Source organism: Elephantulus edwardii, unplaced genomic scaffold, assembly GCF_000299155.1.
Source record: "Elephantulus edwardii isolate Elephantulus edwardi_28Jun2011 unplaced genomic scaffold, EleEdw1.0 scaffold00139, whole genome shotgun sequence".
Classification (NCBI taxonomy): Eukaryota; Metazoa; Chordata; class Mammalia; order Macroscelidea; family Macroscelididae; genus Elephantulus; species Elephantulus edwardii.
Window position 1 is genome coordinate 932991 of NW_006399889.1, and position 21534 is coordinate 954524.

The 21534-nt window shown below is 35.9% G+C and overlaps 1 protein-coding gene across 1 annotated transcript in view; it reads right to left on the reverse strand.

The window, feature by feature from the left end:
* Positions 1 to 21534, reverse strand: part of BEND7 (BEN domain containing 7) — a 132514-nt gene that overhangs the window by 76056 nt on the left and 34924 nt on the right. Inside the window, exons 3-5 of the mRNA XM_006894317.1 lie at positions 11760 to 12062; positions 9141 to 9263; positions 5302 to 5567 (exon numbers count right to left, since the gene is read on the reverse strand). Coding sequence (XP_006894379.1) covers positions 5302 to 5567; positions 9141 to 9263; positions 11760 to 12062 — 692 coding nt within the window. The remainder of the gene's footprint in view (positions 1 to 5301; positions 5568 to 9140; positions 9264 to 11759; positions 12063 to 21534) is intronic.

Consider the following 21534-nt stretch of genomic DNA (forward strand, 5'->3'; position numbering starts at 1 on the left):
AAATGACAAAGCATCATTAAAAACCAAATTATTTATAAATGTTTTTAATTGGGAAAATTTTGCTGGGATGAGAATTTAATTTTAGAAATGACAATACAATCTGATCCCTTGAAAATATCTGCATAATGGGGTATTACACTCTTTTAGCAATGTTTTCAGCTCCTTTTTTTTTTCAGGTAATAAATCAGTGACCCTGAGACTAGAGTTTGATTTATGCTAAAGGTATATGAGCCAGAATGTATAATACATATCATTTTAACCACTACTTTCTAGCTTCTTTTCTCATAACTCCATTGATAATGCCTCTCTAAATACGAGATGTCCAGCTCTGAGAATCTATCGCTGATCTTCCAAACACAGGAAAACTTCTCCCCTTTCATCATCTAGATTTAGAACTTAGTTCTATTATGCTACATAATGTCTTTTCCTCCCATACATTCCTTGAAGGACAAGGACTTTTTTTCATTTATTTCAAAATGTCTTAGAAAATAGTGATGATAATTAACATGTATTTGGTATTTATTGATATTCTAGGCCCTAAGATTTTACTGGTTACACGGATTTTATTTTCACTTTATGAAGAGGCTACTATTATCATCTCCAATTTTCAGGTGAGGAAACTAAGCTGTAGAGAGGTTAAGTAACTTGTCCAAGATTATCCAGCTAAAAAGTGATAAAGCAAAGATCTGAACTCAGTCTTTATTAGAATTTTTCATCCTCGAGTTTTTCATCCCAATATACTTCTTCCATTTCTAAGTGTCAATGAAGAAATTAAAAGGTGTTTGTTTGCTGATTTTATTAGTTTCCAGTGAATAACAACAAGGTTAAAAAAGTGTTACAGAACAAAGGGTTTAATTCAGAACTTATTTCTGTTGAATGTATTGATATATTTTAAAATTTTTCTTTTAAAAATTTTAAAATAGTTTCTTTAACTCTTTTATAAAGAAAGGTATAAAATACAAAATTTTATTTGACTTATATTTTCTGATAATTTTGAAAACAGTATAGTCTAGGATTACTGTAGAATATATAATTATACTAACGGAAAAAATTGTAGTTTAAAATAATTTTTAAAAATTATTATAAAAATATTTTTAAATCTGCTCAGTTTTTTACTAAATTCAGAAAACAAATCAAATTTAAAAAATGACAGCAAAACCAATTTAGGACATGTATGCATGTTCTTAGAAATACAAGTCAATATAGCCAACTAAGAAAGACAGTAACTATAAAAAAATAAGCAACGGTTGTTTAGGTAAAAGTAGAACACTGAATTGTGAACTCATGAAGAAATAATAAAGTTATGTATCTAAATCTGAAATTTGGTTTTGGTTTTCTGCTTTTACTTCCTGTAAATGAGACTTGAAATTTTACTTACTGTGCTAATTTAATAAGGTTAACTAATCCTTCCCAAAAGAGAAAGAGTTTTACTAGTCCCATTATAAAAACAGTATTTTTCAAAAGCACATACACCTTGTATGTATATTTGTTGTTCATCCGTATATACACACAGCTTATTTAAAAGATGTTTTTGTCATTATAAAGGTCATCTATCACAGGCCTGTGAAGATTAGGAAAAGAACCAATTTTTACTGAGTGTAGCCACTGCTCAACTCTTCCACCAGACCAACTTCATGAAATAAATACAGTTTTAAACTCCCATTTAACAGAGGGAAACCTGAGTCGGGAGGGTAGGTTTGTTGGCGCAGGCTCACACAGCTAAGATTCTAACATGGCACTCCGACCTCAGAAGTTGTAATCTTAACTATTAATTCTCACCAAGAAACTTTCAACTAAACAGAATACACAGCCACGATCTAACTTTTCCATTCCCTTTTGTATACAAAAATCATTCCACAAGCATTCACTGGGTATTTACACTGTACAAGGATTGTGCTAGACTGGTCTCTCTTGTCTTGCAGCATGATCTGTAAGAGAGGAGGAGAGACCTGAGCTTACAAACCCACATTCCTGTTTCTGGCTGCATGAACTTGGACAGGCTACTTAAGCCCTTTATGCCATACTTCCTCATCTATAAAATGAAGATAATAACACCTCATAGAGTTGTTGAGGTCAATCATTTAGGGCTGGAGGGCACATAAGTATTATTACATACTCTTTGTCCTAGAAAACCTGTTGAGGAAATATGAGGAATCATGTGCTATACAACACATGTGTTATGTTGTTGTTGCTGTTGTTAAGTTCTGTTGAAAGTTCTACCACATATGATTACTGAAATCACCCTGAAACCTTGAGAAGAGTAAGAATAAGTGAAGAACAAGCAAAAGGGGTCAAATAGAAAGGAGAGAGTTCTAATTAAAGCCAAGCTCTAGATTTGAAGTTTCATATATTTTATTTTATATATTGTGCTTAATGCAAGTATGTTTTGTGGCCTGTAGTCTAAAGAAGTAGCATTTATTACTTTTTATTTGCCAGAGACTACCCTAGAATTTGTCTGTATATTAATGCTCAAAACACTGAATTTGTGTTGACATTGCAATTTGTTTTGATTAGTTTTAATTTTTTTTTTCAGCTGAGTAGGGATAATCGTTAGTAATCAGAAGATGGGTGGTTCTCCTGTGGTGATCTAGAGCTCCACATGGGCCTTTACATTTTTTATGTCTGTGCATAGACATGCAAATTTTTGTGACACTACAAGTCACAGTGTAGAAAGAAATTCATTGCATGTTTATGTTCATACTTAATAAACAATAAAATAGGTTTTATATGTCATCTTCCTGTTGTTCCTAGTTCTGATCTTGTGCTCCAAATACCCAAGGAACTTTCTGAAGTATTAAACTCACTTTTATTTCTCATCTAGAACTTGCTTCTGATTTTACTTCTTAATTAAAGAAACTGCTATCATCTGGTAATCCACCTCATTTTACTCTATTCTCATTATATACTCATTACACTCTATACAACACCTCATTTTACTCTATACCCCATAACCATCCTATGTTTACATCTGTATCTATTACCAATCCTTGACAGACAACTACTTTTCCCCAAACCTATACCCTGGACCTAGTCTTTCCAAGGCTGGATTACTTTCAGGACCCATACTCAAAGTCACAACTCTGAAGATACAATGGTTAACCCCTGGGTTGCTAACCAGAAAGCTCACTGGTTCAAATCTGGTAGCTTCTCCTTAGGAGAAAGAGCTGGAAGTCTGCTGCTGTGAAGATTACAGCCTGGGAAACCCTATAGAGTAATTCCACTCTATCTGTAGGGTATCCATGAGATGGTATTAACTTGAAATAAATGGATTTTATCTTTCTTAAATTTGTTTTCTAGAATAATCATGTATAATTAATTTTCTGCTTTATCTTCTAGACTGTCACTAAATTTTAAAAGGCTAATGGTGAAAGAAATAACAAAAGACTGGAAAAGCACCTAAATTTGGGTTTCTTAGCACTGCTAGTCTGCCCCTTTGGTGGACTCATCTCACACCCAAAGTAAAGGACTGCATAAACCAGTCACATCAATGCCAGGGGCAGGATTCAAATAGCATTCCCTCATCCAGTGATGACACTCAAAAGAAAGCTCTCGAGAAGTTGTTACCATTTTTGTTGAACAGATATATCAATTAGTGTTATTAGGGGAATAATGTAAAGATAATATCTACTTTCCCCCCACTATTCTTTAGAACTATCCTATTCTTCAAAAATATCCCGTTGTTTAATTAGAGATTATCTGACTGAAATTTCATGATCAATTCTGAATGTGCTGTATCAAATTTTATAGCTTTTGTTAGCAAAAAATAATCCTGAATAAAAAGTGAATTCTATATGGTATAAAAATAAAATTATAACACTGATACTGGTAAAGATAATAAAATTCTATTTTATCCCAAATATTTTCCTATTGTGCACAGGCCTTTTTCAGATCTTCCTCACCTATGTGCATTTGGACCTTAAAAATAAAAAAAAGGAGACAGTTCAGTCATTACTAGTACATCAGTCCATTTGGGCAATTATTTATGCAATTCAAATTACCGCTCCTGAGACATTAAAACCTATCAGGGAAAAAATGCTGAGAAAATTCAAGGAAAGCATGAAAATATCGTGAAAACTGCTGAGGACTGACATTGTGTGGTGTTCCTTCCAAGCATGTGATCTAAATTGGTTTGAAATCAGAACTTTAGTTAGAGTAACAATATAATCAAGCAAGCTGATTAGCCAATGACAGAGAATTATCATTAATGATTTTTTCCAAATAAATTTTTTTAGTCTAGAACTTTTAAACAATAGCAGCATGCATACATAGATAAAAATATTCCTTTAAGACCAAGGTTGGTTAAAAGTTCAAATTCATTGTCTCATCTAGAAGAGTCACGAGATAATTTTTTTTGTTCCATTAAAGACCCAATGTGGACATATGCTGGCAAGCTATCTTTCTATAACTTAAAAGGAGTACTTTAAAAAAACAATAGCAATTTATTCCTTATTTAAAGTGTAAAAGGTAGGCCCAGACTCTCATCATATATACCCCTGTGGGAGTTCTCAGCAGGGTTCTCATCCTATGCAAGCTGGTAATAATAGATCACTCATTCTTGTTTATTTTAAGAACTTCCCCAACTAGTTGGGGCTAACAACATAAATGTACTCAGATAAAAATACTGGGAATTGTATGTGATTGCAAATGCAACACATCATTAAAGAAATTAGTTTATGGTCATATGAATATAAAATAACAAGTCAAAGAGGTATCTCCACATCATCCAACATCTTTGACTGTAATGACACCAGCTATGATATTAAAATAGAAAATCCTTTGCAGAGCGTTAACCTATCATTACTCAGAGTAAGTGGCATGGCACTGCAACCTAATTAGCAGTGTAGCTTGCATCTATAAAATAGAATTAGCACTACTGCTCCTTTTTTTATTATTAGTTTGTATTTCTAGAGAGGTATGACCTTATCTGTATGATTCTGCTCATTTATGCTCATCTACAAAGGATTTAATTATATTCATTTAGTTCTCTACACTGAGGAAATTGAAAACTGTCACTTCAAAATTTAAAATGTTCAAAAAATTAGTGAGAAGACTATTTACTCTGTCACTCTTTTCAGAAATAAAGAATGAAAACATGTTTAAACAAGTAAGGCATAACATTTTTAGGAAAAGGAAATTCTAGGCAAGGGAATTAGTCGGCTTCCTTTTCTCTCTCCCACATGTATTCTGAAAGAATCTCTACTTTCCTTGGGCAAAACTAGTGAAGGGGAACATTTCTTAATATTATCAAATCCCTGGAAGTTACATCACATTAGTTTCTGCAGCCATAAAATATCAACTTACATCTGAGGCAGGCGAGTCAAGAACAATGCCAAATCCTAAAACGTGGTTCTCCTCAGTGGAGATGTGCTCGGCTGCTTGGAGATCAGACTGCTCAGAGGCCACTGTTGTCTTCTTTTCATTTTCTAACACACTGGGATTCTGTTTCACAGTAAGAGGTTCAACAGTCTTTGGGGGAACTTTTTTCTTTTTATTTCTCTTGCGTGAGACAGCAGTTCGCTGGGAGCATATAAGGGAAATTGGGGCCTGTTGTCTGTTTTGAGTTCCAACTGTGAACAATAAACAAAAATATGGTACAGGTACTTGTGTCTAACTTTGGAAAACTTATTCCCCATCTACCTACTACAGGCTTGATAAACTGAAACTTGAATGAGGTTGACTCATGAATCTCCTACTGGACAGTCTCCCAATTGTTGACTTTGGAGCATTTTAAGTTTTAAAGGCAAAACAAGACCCAAGAAAAAACTTTGCTTTAGACACTGGTGAGTAATTACAATAGCTGTTGAATTAGATGGAAGGAAAAGCTCTTGAGAAAATACTGCAGTATTATTTTAGAAATTCTATGACATATTATAAATGAGAACTCTTTAAGAGTTTTAAATTTAAGGGTAGGTTTCTACCCTCTCTATCAAGCCAATTTCTAAAAATATTTCAACTGTCAATTAGGGTTAAACTAATGACTTGCAGGTACCCAAACTGACAAAAACTGAGTAATGATGATATTTGAGAAAGGCTGATCAAAAGAAATAGTTTGGGATGATTCTGTATTAGGTACCAGATAAGTATGTAGATAAAGCCTCTTGCTCTGTTTTCAAGGCCAAATAACTAGTTCACCACCAAAAAAGTTATTTCCCCCAGATCAACAATATCCATAGTACTGTACTATTCAGTTTCAGGCTAGGCCATTTCTCTGTACTTGAGTTTGTGTGGCTGAAAAATAGAAATAATATGGTTCCGTACCTGTCAAGCAAATCAGTGAAAATCCAGAAACAGTCTGAGTTCCAAAGGTGTAAAGAACTGTACAAAGGCTAATATTAAGTATCTCTCTTTCACATTGCTGCTGACTTGTAACATACTCATCGTTGACCCAAAAGATACATTTTCAGAGGATATAAATTGTATAGGAGGAGATTGCCCATTTTTCTCCCAAGAAGCCACTGGTGGATTAGAAACATCTGCCTTTGGGCTGGTAGTGCAACTCCTTTGCCCGTTAGGACCACCACCAGAACATTAAATATATATGTTTAGACATCAAGGACTGTAATTCTAGTTTTTATACTGTCTTTGAAAAGTAATGTTTGTTTAACATTTAAACATACTGCCATGAAAAATTTAATAGAAAATAAGGCCTTATTATATAGTGCCATATACTAATATGACTTACAAGATACGGCTAGCTACAAGATATGCTTGCTTTTAAAGAAATTAAGTAAGCCAAATAAACATGGAACACTTTAAAATACATGTAAATATGGGTCACTCCCTCTTATTTATGTGTCCTATCAATTTAAAAATATAAAGAATATTTATACTTGCTTTTTGTACCTTAAGTGAACACTGAAAGTCTAAAGCTATCCACATAGTAGGCTAGTTTAGTGGTTCTCAACCTTGGCTGCTTATCAGAATCACTCTGGAGCTTTAAAAAAATTCCAATGCCTCAGCCCCACCCAGACTAATTGAATCGGAATTTCCAGGGGTGGGGCCTGGGCACCAGTGTTTTTTGAAAGCTCCTGAAGTAGTTTAAAATGCAACCAGAGTTTCAAACTTTCTTTTATTTGAATTTTTCACTCAAGGGTAGGTCTACACTCCCAAAGTCAAAACAATAACTGGAGTAATTATCAAGATACTGTTAGGGCACAAGCCTCCCTAAGCCTCACTATTCTAAATTAAAAGTGAAAATTACTAAAAAACAGAGGGACTATCTGAATTTCTGGTCTTCTTCAAGTCTAGACACAGTCCTGTCTTCTGTATTCAGATCTTATCACTTGTTCTTATTCCTTGTCTTCTCCCTAAAGTAAAGGTGAAACTTTCTAAGTCTTATAGGCAATAAAACTTAAGTAAATCTACCCACACAATACCAACATATATGTTTAAGAAAATTAAAGAAGAGTCATTTGTGCAGTTTTATCCTTTAAACTATCCTGCAGCTTTGGAACAGTTTACTGCCCTAATCTGCAGAGGTTCTGAAAAGAAAACATGGTGACAAAGTGGCATTTACTTAATAGATTCTAAAAAGGTTTCAGTCAAGGATTTAACGGGCTGCAATTTGTAGTTTGCCATTTCAGTAGTAAGGAGCTTAAACAACAAAACAAATCATTACAATTTCATGTACATATTTTCTTAAGTGCTAACAAATTCTTCCTCTGAGAAAAGAATCCGTATATAATAAAGTAACCTTTCTCTCTGAGCGCCTTATTTAGGAAATGTTAACCTTTGCCATGTTAATAAGAACTCAGATTTTTGTGATCGAACAAGGGGAGTCAAATGCCTAATGACCTGAGCAAATGCTTCTTTTTCCTTCGGATAAAACCAAACTCAGGACTTAAAAATACGTTGCTTTTCAGAAAGCTCTTTGCTTGATTTACTTTAATGAGACCTTGGGTGACTGATATGTTTTAAGCTTTTTATATCACAATCACGTAACTGAATATTAAAACTTTATAAGAATTCACTAAATGTCACCAAGAACAACGATCTACCTGAATACGGTAATAATGAAATGGAATGTATATGACTGTGTTGTCTGTTGCCTTGCTTTAGCCTAAGGGCAAATAAAAATTTTCCCTAGAGGAAAGGCTCCTTATTTGTGGTTAAAAAAAACAAAACAAAACCCAACACTTAAAAAAAAACACAACCCAAACAAAAATATATACAGGTTATTTTTTTCCTCCCAATCATGAATTCTAGAAATTACATCTACTATAATGAAAACCTCAGATCTCCTGATTCCCATGCAGCGCAAGGTGGTCTGTATAACATCACTAATGAAATAGCTTATGTTTATATTGTGCTTTATAAAGTTCATTTACATTTCCAACAATCCTGTACGTTCAATATTAATATGATCCATCTATTGAGGAGACATTTGAAGCTAAAAAAAAAATCACTCAGTTTTAAGAGGGAATTCCATCTCAAACTACAAACTGATTGCCTTTTTGTTCTTCAATTTGTCTGATAGTGATAAAAAAACTAACTTATGTAAACGAAGAAAACTACACATGAGGTGTCTATAAACTATCACTAGTACAGATTCAAATCCTGAATGTCAGAAAAAAGCAGAGCCTGAGGTAAGGTCCAACATATTTTATCTCCTTAGGTTCCTGAATGTTTTCAACAGTGGAATTCACATGTCCAAAGGGTCTTCTCCACATACATTAAAAATGGGTAGCCTTCCTCACCATCACACCAAACCCTCAAATTGGCTTGGACAGTAAAAGGAGGTATCTAAACAGACATAGTGTCTAACTTAAACACCTCAGGCAGTAAAAAGTTGAGTCCTCTTCATTATCTTTCTTGATATGAACCTTATTGTCAATTCATATTAAGAAAATGAACTCTACCCACCTTCACAGATAATTCTTGGAAAATTTCATTAATAGGCATTTGTGAAGTACTAGACGATCATGGGATGAGTATATGGAATACATGTAGTATTATTAGTGATAAAAAATGTGCTTGATTTCTTAAAGGAAAAATGAGCTGTGAGAAAATGGGTACCTGAGGAGCACAGCAAGATGGCGCGGGGAAAGAACTACATGATAAAAGCACAGTAAACATCCTGAGTAAGATGTCAGATATGCATTAAAAATCAAAGGACTAGTTCCAAGGTCTGAGATTTGTACCTGCTTGAATTTGCATTAATTTCCTCATGGTCTTCAGTTCTTGGAGAATGGCCTGCAATGTTGACTGGCAGTTACAAGTACAGCAGTTTGATCCACCTGATGAATTCACCACTGGAAGTTCTCCTAAGCGTGAAAGAAAAATAATGACACATTGCAAACAACAAAAAACGGAAGGCACCTTGACAGTGTTTTTAGCATATGTAATTATTATGAAATTGTGCCTATGGAATTGTACCTTATAATTTTCAAAACTTAAATTATTTTGGGGTCTGCCTTTATCTAATTATGCGAGCTTCTACATTGTAAGGTGCATGCTGTTTCAGGGGATGGTGGAGTCTGCAATGAACATATGAACACAATGCCACTGTCTCAGCAGGCCTCTCTATTGCCAAGCCAGTTCACCTCAGATAACAATATAAAAATTCATTACAAACATACTCATGCCATTTTGCTCAAGGAATGAGAACAGCTTTACAAAAAAAAAGTTCTATGTAAAAGTAGATGTTAAGATTTAAATGAGAGCCTAATTATTAAAAAATAGCTTTACTAGTAAGCACGTTGTTTCAAAAATTAAGAACAGTGAACACAAAACTTTGAATATATTGTCTGAGTGTGGTGTGCCTGGGTTGGGGGATGGCGTAGGAATGGCATGGGAGAATTCTTTTTAACCTGATGAGTTTAAAGCTGCTGGTACTGGCATTTCCCTAACTGAGTAAAAGTGATTATTTTATTCATTCTCATTTACTCTCCTTTTCATTTTTGAAATTTAATTTCTTTTCCTGACTAACGCACACCTATTCATCCCTTTCCATGTAAACAAATACATTTTTTGTGATTCTTGGAATAAAATGGAACATTTGGAAAAATCACTCCTATGGTATAATAATTCTCCCTAGCACTAATATTTATTTCCATATTATCCCAAATGGATCCCTTTAAGAGACTTGCTAACCACTTATGTCTTCTCATCAGGTCAAAGAGGAAAGTTCTAAGGCTTTATTCCAATTATATATGTTCTTAAACATTAAATGTAATTTAAATTATATAACACACATTATTTATAGATAACATGAAAATATTTGCCAAAGTAAAACCAGAAAAGACTTAAATGCTCAAAGCAGCCCAATTTAAACTTAAAACTGTATCAAACTGAGAAGTTACTACTTTAAAAATGCAAATTATTTAAATGTACAATCAAAGAAATCTCAAATTATGGTCCTATATAATGTATTTCTACTGAAAACAAGCAAGCAACAAATACTAAAAGATCTATTTTAAAATAATATGAATTTATAACTTTTATTAACATTAATGAGATTTTTCCAAAATAAATTCACCATTATTATTGAATGCTGTTTACCCAAAACTTATTTGGTATGTATCAGGATATTTTCTTTTTCATATCATTTCTTCCATGGCAGAAAAAATAGGAGGACCTTATAGTATATCCTAGTCACTGTGTGAAGTACTATTTTTATCACTTTTAGAGGACAAAGCCAGGCCTTTTCAACTTGTTATAAATCATTTTCTAATTTTAAAGAGAACTGACTTTTTATTTTTATGGAGGAGTCTTTAAAGAGCCATCTTCTTCCAACTTGGATGCATGCCAGTCTGTGAATTTGATATTGGCTTATGTAATATTGAGGGAAAGACAAGACACCCATACATCTCTGGGGTCTCTTGCTGTCACATCAGCAGTGTCTCAGGGTAGCATCTTATGTTTTTGAAATGATTACTAAAAATTGTGGGGGGTTTTATATGTGTTTTTTAAAATCAAAATAGTTTTATTAAAAGGATACCATGAAATAACAACAAATGAATAATAGTCCTTAAAAATCTTTTTAAGGAAACTGTAATGCATCTTCCTACTACGTACAATCTTATTTTGCCTTGTTCTCTTTGTGAAAATTATAGATCTGTACTTTTATACATAATTTAGAACACAAATAAAATAGTGTCTTTAATGGAAATTTAAAACGAGAAAAATTATTAATATTTTCCTTAAGCTTTGAAGAAATACCTATCATTTGTATTTTTTTTAAGTCTACAGAACTTTTACTTAAAGTAAAAGGGATACCTGTCAACATTAATGAAGGAAATGATAAAATAAAGATCATCTGATTCAGTAACTGGGATGTGTGGTTTAAGCAAAAGTACTCAGGACCCTGTCAGTCTTCCCTTTAACGTCTTCCAATAATAATAAAAAGTAAAGGAGTTAGAAAGATAATATATTCATAACACATGACAGGACCAGGAAGCGTCTGCTAACTACAAAAAGGAAATCTTTCTGTCCCGACATTCAGTCTGTATGACAACATTTGTGAATTGGCAAGTGAAAACTTTACTTTTGAAAGGGCTAATTTCTTCCCATGGAAACTCTGCCTTTTTAATACAGATCTTCCAATCTTTCCTGATTCTTAAGTCTGACTTTTTATTCTCTTTGACTTTTCCCTTTATGTTTTCTGTGTATATTAAAATAGTTTGGCTAAGGCAGGTGTTTAAAGGAGGGTTTAACAATATTTAATTCAACTCAAAGAAAATACTGAGTATTTAAGAAAGAAAACACATTCAGGACAAACTCCCATTAAGTGCTTTTTGAATGTCTGATAACAAGCATACCGTTGGAGATTCCGGTGGCGTGGGGTTGACTCTGGAAAGTTCTAGAACGGGTGCCATACTGTCCTGAAAACTGCCTGCTTTGGGATGGTAACTCATTCCATGTACCACCTGAAGAAGGGCGGACATTCTGCGGGGTTTCAGTGGAAGAGTTCAAACGCTGAGGCCAGATTAAATCCAAATCTTGGGGCTCTTCTTTTAGTTTTTCTCCTTCCTTGCCAACACGCTGATATATCCTTCCAGTACTGTCGTTCAGTAATCTTCTCATTCCTGTAATTTGCTTTTTAATTTCCATGCTTTCATCTCCTATTGAGAACAGAGTCAAAGTTAACACTAAAAATTAGCAAAAGAAAAAATAATCTACCGCAAAAAAAAACCACACAAAAAAACCACCCCCCCCCCAAAAAAAAAACCCCAAACAACTAAACCTAAACAAAAAATAAATCTTCCAAACTCCCCTTTGGAATCAGATGACAGTTTCCAGAAATTTTAAGTACCTATAAAAAATAAAGCAGGAAAGTTGGCCATTATGGAAAAAAAATCCATCATATTCCTGCTGCATTTAATTTTATTCCTTTTCTGGCTACGCCCTTCTATGATAAAGAAGTCTCCTGGACGTGTTTCATCTGGGACAGACCTGTAAATTCCCTTTTTAGAAACATTTTCTGAGTCAGGGTGGCATAAGCAAGCAAACTGAGATAGAAAACTGAAGTGGAACTACAAGGCAGAACTCCTCTGCTTGTATGCCTTAACCATTCATTCACTCCTAAAGGAAATCCAGGCAAGGCAAAGCACTAACACTCCTTCAGTTGTCTGGCAACTTTAATACTCAGGTGCAAATACACATCCCTCCTCCCCAAGTGTTTTGAGGACAAGTATACAGTGTTTGTCAGGATGCACAGCTTTTAGAGAATGTGGTCTGCAGCACAATAGCAGCACAACTGACAGAAGATATATTCCAGAATGACACTATGGAGAGGTCAGCCTCAGAGAGCAGGGAGAGATGAAATGATCTGCACTGAAAGCAGGGTTTGTCCTCCCAGCACCTTGATTCACAAACAAGAACCATGACTACTGGAACTGTGCCTCAGCTCAGAGATGCTCAAATGGTCTCTGTCAACTTCTCTGCTTCTATTCCTCAGCCATTCAGGGGCTTACCAACCAAGTACTGGAAGGGTGAAGTGCAGTCTTCCTCTCTGTTCTCCACCTAGCCCCCTCTCTCATCCTGACTATCCAGCATCCCGGAGCTGCCCAGACCAAATCCACCGACACTTCCCTCCAGAACATCAACTTAGTAACTAGATGCCAAACATAATGGTTTGTTTCTAAACTCCATTGAATCTCTGTTCTTTTTGGTTTGTTGTTGCGAGTACCACTGAACAGACCCGACAGTACTCGGCTAACCCTCCAATGGGTTTTCAGAGACAGTAAACTGCACAACAAGAGACTCTCCCATGGAGCAGTTGGTGAATTAGAACTGTGTGCCTTGGGGATTGCAGCACAGTTTCTTACCACTAGATCACCACAGTTTGTTCTGATTTGGGTTTTTTGGTGTTGTGTTTTAAAGATCGTTTTCACCTTAGAGGATTCCCCACCCACAGCCCGCCCCTCCTCTACCACCATCCCACAAAAAAGCCCCCACAAAAACCAAACAACAACCCCATGAACCAAGATATTTCTCTGGGAGAAATGAATTCTTATTTAGAATAACTATAAAACTGTATGGATATAAATGATCTTCCATAAACAGTAGTATTAGAGCATGCCAAGATCTAGCAGGCACTACTTAAACACACTATCTCCTTATCCTGCCAATATAGTCATGAAGATTAAAAAGAGATAAGATTTTTCTCTCTAACCTTGATGTTAAGATAAAAGTTTTATAAATGCTGTCATTGCCATTGTGGCAGAACCAACTCATACCTGACCCCCCAGCAGGTTTTCAGAGACTGTAAATCACCTAGGAAGAAATGGCTTATCTTTCTCTCTCAGACTAACTACTGGATTCAAACTGCCAGAGAGGCACAGGCTTTGGGTTAGCAACGCAACTCTCTACGGACCATGCCATCAGGACTCTAACGCGTTATTACTCACTCACTGCCATCTCATTCTTAGCTGACCCTCCAGCAAGTTTTCAGAGGCAACAGTTTATGGAGGATTATCCAACATTCTCTTGAGGAGCAGCTGGTAGATTGGAGCTGCCTGCAACTCCTTACCTACTAGGGCAGCAGAGCTCCCAAAAGTCTTACAGCAAGGTGTATGTACTAACAGCAACTCTATGAAATACTCAAAATTTAACCAATGATAAAATGAGTCAACTGAAATAGCTATAAAGTACAACCAGGAGAGAATAAAATAGATGAATTGGGCCTTCTAAGAATCAAATCCCTGTACACCTTAAAACTCTTCTTCAATAGGATAAAAAGGAAAGCTACAGACTGGGAAAAATATTTGGTAATGACATGTCTGATAAGGGACTCTTATCTAAAACTTACAGAATACTCCAGCACCTCAACAAGAAAAACAGCAACATGGGCACAGGATATGAAGACACCTCACCAATGAAGACAGTCAGATGGCAAACAATTACATAAAGAAATATTAAAAATCCTTAACTCTCAGAGCTTCAAATAAAAAAACTATGAGATACAATCTCACCTCAGTAACAATAGCAAAGTTCAACAGAACAGCAAACAACAAATGCTGGCAAGATTGTGGAGAGATTGGAACTCTTATTCATTGCTGGTGGGAGTATAAAATGGTCTAACCATTATGGAAGCTGGGATGACACTTTCTCAAAAAGTTAGGAATAAAAATACCACTTGACTCAGCAATTCTACTAAGAACATAAGAGAGAAAAAAAAATCCAGTGCTTTTATCCATACAGATATATGCACACTGATGCTTTTTTGCTGCATTATTCACAAATAGAAGAGACAGAACAACCCAAGTGCCCACCAACAAGTGAATGGATAGAAAAGCTACGGTATAGTCACACACTGAAATACTACAAAACACTGAAAACCAAGGAACTAATAAAATATTATATGTCATGGACCCTGGAGGATATTATACTGAGTGAAATATCTTAGTCACAAAAGGAAAAATGCTGTATAACACCACTGTTATATATAGGACTACACATGGGGGTTGGGAAGAAAAGAGGAGATAAATCATAAATACTACATTGGAACAGATGAAGGATAAGAACTGTTTAAAAGCAATATATGACTAGGCATTATTTGTATGACAATAGTTTAGAATAAGAGGTGCATGACCAAGTGGACGGGGGAAGGGTGGGAGTGGGAGGGAAGAAACTATGCAACAATGAATTATTTATTTTTTTTAAAGTGAACTGGGAGGAAGGCAGGGAAATGTCCAAAAACGAATGAATGAAAATCCAACTTTTCTGTAATCTTTCATTAAAATCACAATGAAAAAAATGAAAGAAATATGTGTAAGAAAAATATAGCTCCTGTAAACAAATATTCTACATTTAATATAATATTTTAATACACTCAACACAGTTCATTTAATTTCTCTGCAGAAATTATATTTTCATAAACTTATGTATTATAGATATAGTCAAGTTGGCTACTTAGTTCATAAACATTAATTATACTTCTGAATATAAGGAAACTTTCATACATTGTTTTGAAATGGGTATCAAATTTTAAAGTGGTAATAAAAATATTAATTCAACACTTAAATATCTAATAAATAATCATAAAGGTAGCACTTACATAGACATATGTTTAAGAAGTATTTAAATTTCTAACTAAGTTATTTTCACTCCAAATATCTGTGCAAATGACTATAGGAACAATCAAACACATTGCAGAGCTTAGGAGAATGAATGACCAGGAATGGTATAAATGATGCATGATCAGCAAAATTTGCAATTTCTTTGTGGTATTTATTGAGCAGAGTGTTTCTGGAAGAGCTTCTAGAGGGATGCTGAAAGAGAAATCTACAGACAACGTGCCATTAATTTCGGCATCACAACATTTTGGTGTGTATCACCAAATAGATTCCAGAAACAGATTCCAGCTTATAACAACCCAGTATAATGAGAACTGTTCTACAGGGTTTTCTGAGCTATAACCTTCATAGTAGCAAATTGCTGATCCTTTCTTCTGTAGAGCAGCTGGTGGCTGCAAACCACCAACCTTTCAGTTAGCAGCTGAGTTAATCACTGTGCCAACAGGACTCCTTACATACATGTATTTAACCAGCTAGTTAACAGCATGTTCTCGGCAAGGGACAGCACATTTTTGTGTTGTTTTTACCCTAAATCCTCTACTTAAGAGGGTAGCAGCATATGCATTAAAAGCTAACCTTAGCTGGCCCTGTCTGGTGGTCACCCCCACGCCCTTTCTCCTAGGTCCCTGGAAAAAGCTGCCACCAGCTTGTTCAGGTGGAGGCAGGCACACTCCCTGGATCCTGAGTCACTGCCAACTCACTCCTCCACACAAACCCTGACACATCACTGGATAAAGAACCCCTATCTTTTTACAGGATCCACCTCTGCTGTGTAGACAGAATTCTACAATAAATTGCTGTGTTTAGGAAAAACAAAGTTACAGCATACTGGAACTTTCTAATACCAAATCTTCTTTGTCATGAACATAGTTTCATAGTTTCAGGATTTCTGCTTATGAAAATTACAAGTCTCTAAATCTAAGTTGGGTTGTGCATGTATTATATGTTCTTGGTGACCAGAATCCCAAGCTACAGGTGAAAACAAAGAGGAGAGGTAAAAAGCACATAGAAAGACTCTGATTGTGGGCTGCCCTCACAATGTGTAGGGGAAAAAATTTCTCAAATGCAAAGTAAGGTAGACAAAAACAAGCCATCACAACAAAAACTGAGATCTGAGAGGAGAATGCTGCGAAGGACACAGACACCAAAGACAGGCCTGACCGGCTTCACACGATTGCTCTTAGTCTGGCTGACTGTGAGCACACGTGAAGGACAGACCACAGATAACGGCAGGAATTGCAGAAGTCTTTTCTGAGAGAAGATCTGAGAGATTACGAGAGGTGGAGAAGGGCTGATTCGGAAAAGCTGCTTAGAAGAGACAGGCTGGCTTTCTCTGAAGATAACTGGACATTTATGAGTGGCCTCTAGAATTAACAGAATTATATTTTCTTAACCAAAGAGTTTGAGCCAAAGATGTAAGCAGCTGCTGTGGAAAACACACCTGGACACACCACCTGGGTCAAAGGAGCCCTGGAGCTCTATTCTATATGTGGCGTGATAGGCTTTGGCAGAGAAAAGAAAGGGATTCTATATACATTTGGGGCAGATGTGGTAGACAATCAGATGAAACCTGAAGATGGAAAGTAGAGATGACAAGAAGGTGGAGTCAACCTACATAAACTGAGTTGTAGTGAGTACTGATTAGAGACAAAATGCATTAAATGGGGAGCAGCTGAGATGACAGATGGCAGGGGGTACAGTGGAAAAAGAGAAAGGTCTAGGATGGTATTCCTAACACCTGGACCCAGTTTTAATTGTACTAATGCCCTACTAGGGAGCTCTGATGGTCTTGTGGTAGGAAACTACACTGCAATCCCAAAGACATGCTGTTTTGAATCCACCAGGTGCTCCACAGGAGAAGGATGGATAATCTCCTCCTGTGCAACTAACAGCCTCTGAAAACCAGCTGGAAGGTCACCTATGGGTTGGTTCTGACTTGACTGCACACAACAACAATGCCCTACTTGTTATTAAATAAGTCATTTAATATTCTTGAACTTTAGTTTCTTACTTTTTTAATTAGAAAATGGACCTTTGAACCAGGTCTCACACATGAAGTAGTGTAGTACTTTGTCACATGTTCTCAGGGAAAGTGGATTTTATCTATGACAGTAGAGCCTAATTTCTTTGATTAAAAAAAATGGAAAGTATATAAGAAACTGAAATTTGATGTATTAGTTAATCTCTATTAGAGAGTTTCAATCTTAATGGAAAATGTCTTTATGTGGAAATACCAGGAAAAAGCAGCTATTAGGAGAAATAAGTTGTACTTAAAAAACATGAAACTGTACGGAATTCTGGACACTTTTCTTGGTTTCTTTCCAAGTATTTCCTTTTCTTTGCTACATTCAATTCTATGAGTTTTAGGATAAACAAACAAACAAATCTTACTAAATAAATGAACCCCTTCATCTAATTCCTCTGTAAATTAACAATTTTACCCAAGATTCTTTCCAGAATCTATTCTACTCCTTGAACAAGAATGCAAAAACTCCCAAAAACTACCTGCTGCTTTCCACTCTTCATTCAATTTTAAGACTCAACTATGCCATTTTCCTTTATATAAAGAACTTATATAATATATAATCTTGCATAATTTGATAAAGCAACACAGAGGTCATCAGACATGACTTTTCATTTGGATTGCAGTGAAGAATTTATCACATATGACCTGATAATTCATGGATGGGGTGACTAAGAGGGAATAAAAGAACATAACATACAAACATAAAGAGGTTGTATGTAAATATATTACTACTAGTTCTGGTGGCCTAGTGGTAAGGAGCCACAATGTCAACCAAAGGCACATGGTTTGAATCCAGCCAGCTGTTCCATGGGAGAAAAATGGGCAATCTCCTCTCCTATGTGATAGACTGCCTCTGAAAACCCCAGAGGGTCAGCCATGGGTTGGTTCTGACTCAATGATGTATAACAGTAACAACATAGTATGAAGGTTGACTAATAGCAGTCATGATATCTTTGCCTTATATATATATGAAACTAGTGTTGAGACATACTAGGCATTCCACAAGCCTCTCTTAAGTAAATAAAAATAATGCCTTATCAAAACCAGGATATCATCCTGGAATGAAATGTAATACCAAAGTTATAAATGAACAATACACTAAAAAGATAGAGTGGAAAAATACCAGAAGTTCTTTGTTCAACACAATATCAAGTACCTCCTGAGCCTCAGACACACAAAGATCTTATGGTACAAACTGCAAGTACCCTACCCTTTCAATTTCTCATCTTTTTACCTAAATCTCTGTAGGTTTGATTTATAGTTTTGAAAAACATCATGATTCTTTCCCAGCCTAGTAACCCTATTAGCCTTCTTACTGTGTACCTCTCAAAATTGTAGTTAGCAAATGTTCTTATCATTTGCAGATGATTCTGCTTTCTTGCCAGATGTAACTCCGCTTCCCCCCACCCCCGAATTTGTTTTCCCTGCAGCCTCCTGCATGGAAGTTTTTCCACTCTCCCACTCCCATGGGCTCGGGGAAGAGTGGACTTGGCTTTCTTCTTTCGGGTTCTCTAAGACATAGCTCTCATAACAAAGCTCATTGCTATTTGTGGTGGATAGTATGGCAATCCTTATCACCTTTCACCCTGCTCTCTCTGGCACTGAAGTTCTTAAAACAGCGCAACTATCTCATTAAATGCCTCTATGCCAGTTGAAGGAAGAATGATTTTACCCTGGAGACAATGGTTATTACTTTGGATAATTTTAAATTCACTCCCTCTACTAGTACGAGGATAGAAGACAATTAAATATATGTTTTCGAAAACAATTTTGGCAAAACTATGGTGAAATTGTTATGGGGAAGGAAAACTACTTAGAATGTCACTGCTATATTATATTGAAAGTCTTAGTGCAATACAGCAAGAAAAGGCATCCAAATTGGGAAAGAGGAAGTAAAACAATCTCTATTTGAAGATGATATGATCCCCTATACATAAAAAATTTCAGAGATTCATCAAGAAAATTACTGGATATAATTGTTCAGTACAGTAAAATGGCGAAGTACAAGATCAACAAACAAAAAATCAGTCCGATTCTTCTATAGTAGCAAAGAGAACTTTAAAAGGGAAATAAGAAAAATAATGCCTTTCATAATAGCTATCCAAAAGATTAAAAAAATAATAAAACTTTGCCTTTTATAATAGCCACCCAAAATATTAAGTATTTAGGGGAAAACTTAACCAGAGACTTAACAGAAGACCTCTACAAAGAATACTACATAACACTACTGCAAGAAATCCAAAGAGAAAACATGCCACACTAGTGGGTCAGATGATTTAACATTGCAAAACGCCAATACTACCAAACTAAAAAAACCCTCATTGCCATCAAGCTGGAGCCAATTCACAGCTCACCCTCCTGCAGGTTTTCTAAGGTTATAAATTACTTGGGAAACACAGGAGGTGACTGCCCATCTTTCTCTCTAAGAGCTGATGGTGAATTTGAACTGCCTACCTTGACATTGTTCATAGCTTTAGTTTGCTTGGCTCCACAATTAACACTCTTGGCACCAGCAGCCAGGAAATTAAAAGACATATTGCCATGGGAAAGTCTGCTGTTAGGGATCTCTCTAAAGTACTCAAGAGCAACGGTGTGTCTCTGGAGACAAAGATGCATCTGGTACAGGCCATGGTCTTTGCAATCACTTGTAATGCATCACAGAGCTGGACAATGACCAAGGAGGATAGAAGGAGAATTGATGCTTTTGAGCTTTGGTGTTGGAGAAGGGTGCTGAAGATGCCACGGACTGCTAAGAGAAGAAATAGATTCATCCTGGAGAGGGTTAAACCGGGCTGCTTCTTGGAGGCAAGGATTCTGAGGCTTCGTCTGACTTACTTTGGTCATGTTGTAAGGAGAGACCGGTCCTTGGAGAGGGACATCATGCTTGGGAGGGTGGAGGGCAGACGCAGAAGGGGAAGGAGCTCTGGGAGATGGATTGATTCGGTGACTGGGACAATCGGGATGAGTGTGTCGGAGGCAATGAGATTGGCACAGGACAGAGCAGAGTTTAGAGCTGTTGTACATAGGGTCACTATGAGTCGCAAGTGACTTGATGGCACATAACAACAACAACCACCTTGACATTGGCAGCTCAAACCCTTACCCACTAGGCACCCAGAGCTCCCTAAGCCTACCAGAAACAATCTACATATACAGTGCAATCCCTATCCAGATACTGTCATCATTTTTCAAAGAGATGAAAAAAGTAACAACTTCACGTAGAAAGGAAAGACATCAGAAAATCAAAATTATAAAGGAAGAAGAAAACAAAGGAAGAGACCTCCCACTTTGTGACTTCAAAACCTACCACAAAGCCATGGTAATCAAAACAACTTTGTAGTGGTACAAGTATAGGCACACAGGCCAATGGAATAGAATTGAAAACCTAGAAATAAATCCAACCACCTATATACAACTGATCTTTGACAAAGACAAAAATCATTAAAGGCAGGGAGGAATAGCCTCTTTAACAAATGGTGTTGATAAAACGGAATTAACTCTTTAAAAAAATCCTGAAACAAGACCCGTATCTCACGTCATATACAATAACTCAAGATGTATCAAGGACTTTGGCATAAAACCTAGTTATAAAACTTACCAAAGGAAAAAATGGGGCAAATTTAGGAGCCCTAATCTATGGTATAAATAAACTTATCAACTACAACTGCCACACAATCTACTAAAGATAAAAGCTAGATGAATGAGTTCTCCTAAAAATTAAATCTTCATGTGCAGCAAAAGAGACTTCTCAAGAAGGGTAAAGAGAGAACCTACAGACTGAAACAACATTTGGCAATGACATACCTGCCAAGGGCCTCATCTCTAAGATGCACAGAAAATTCCAACACCTCAACAAGAAAAAGACAAATAATACAATAGTAAGATGGGCAGAGGACATGAACAGACACTTTATCAAAGACATTCAGATGACAAACAGAGGAAGAAATGATCAAGAACACTAGCTATCAGAGATGCACATAAAATCAGCAA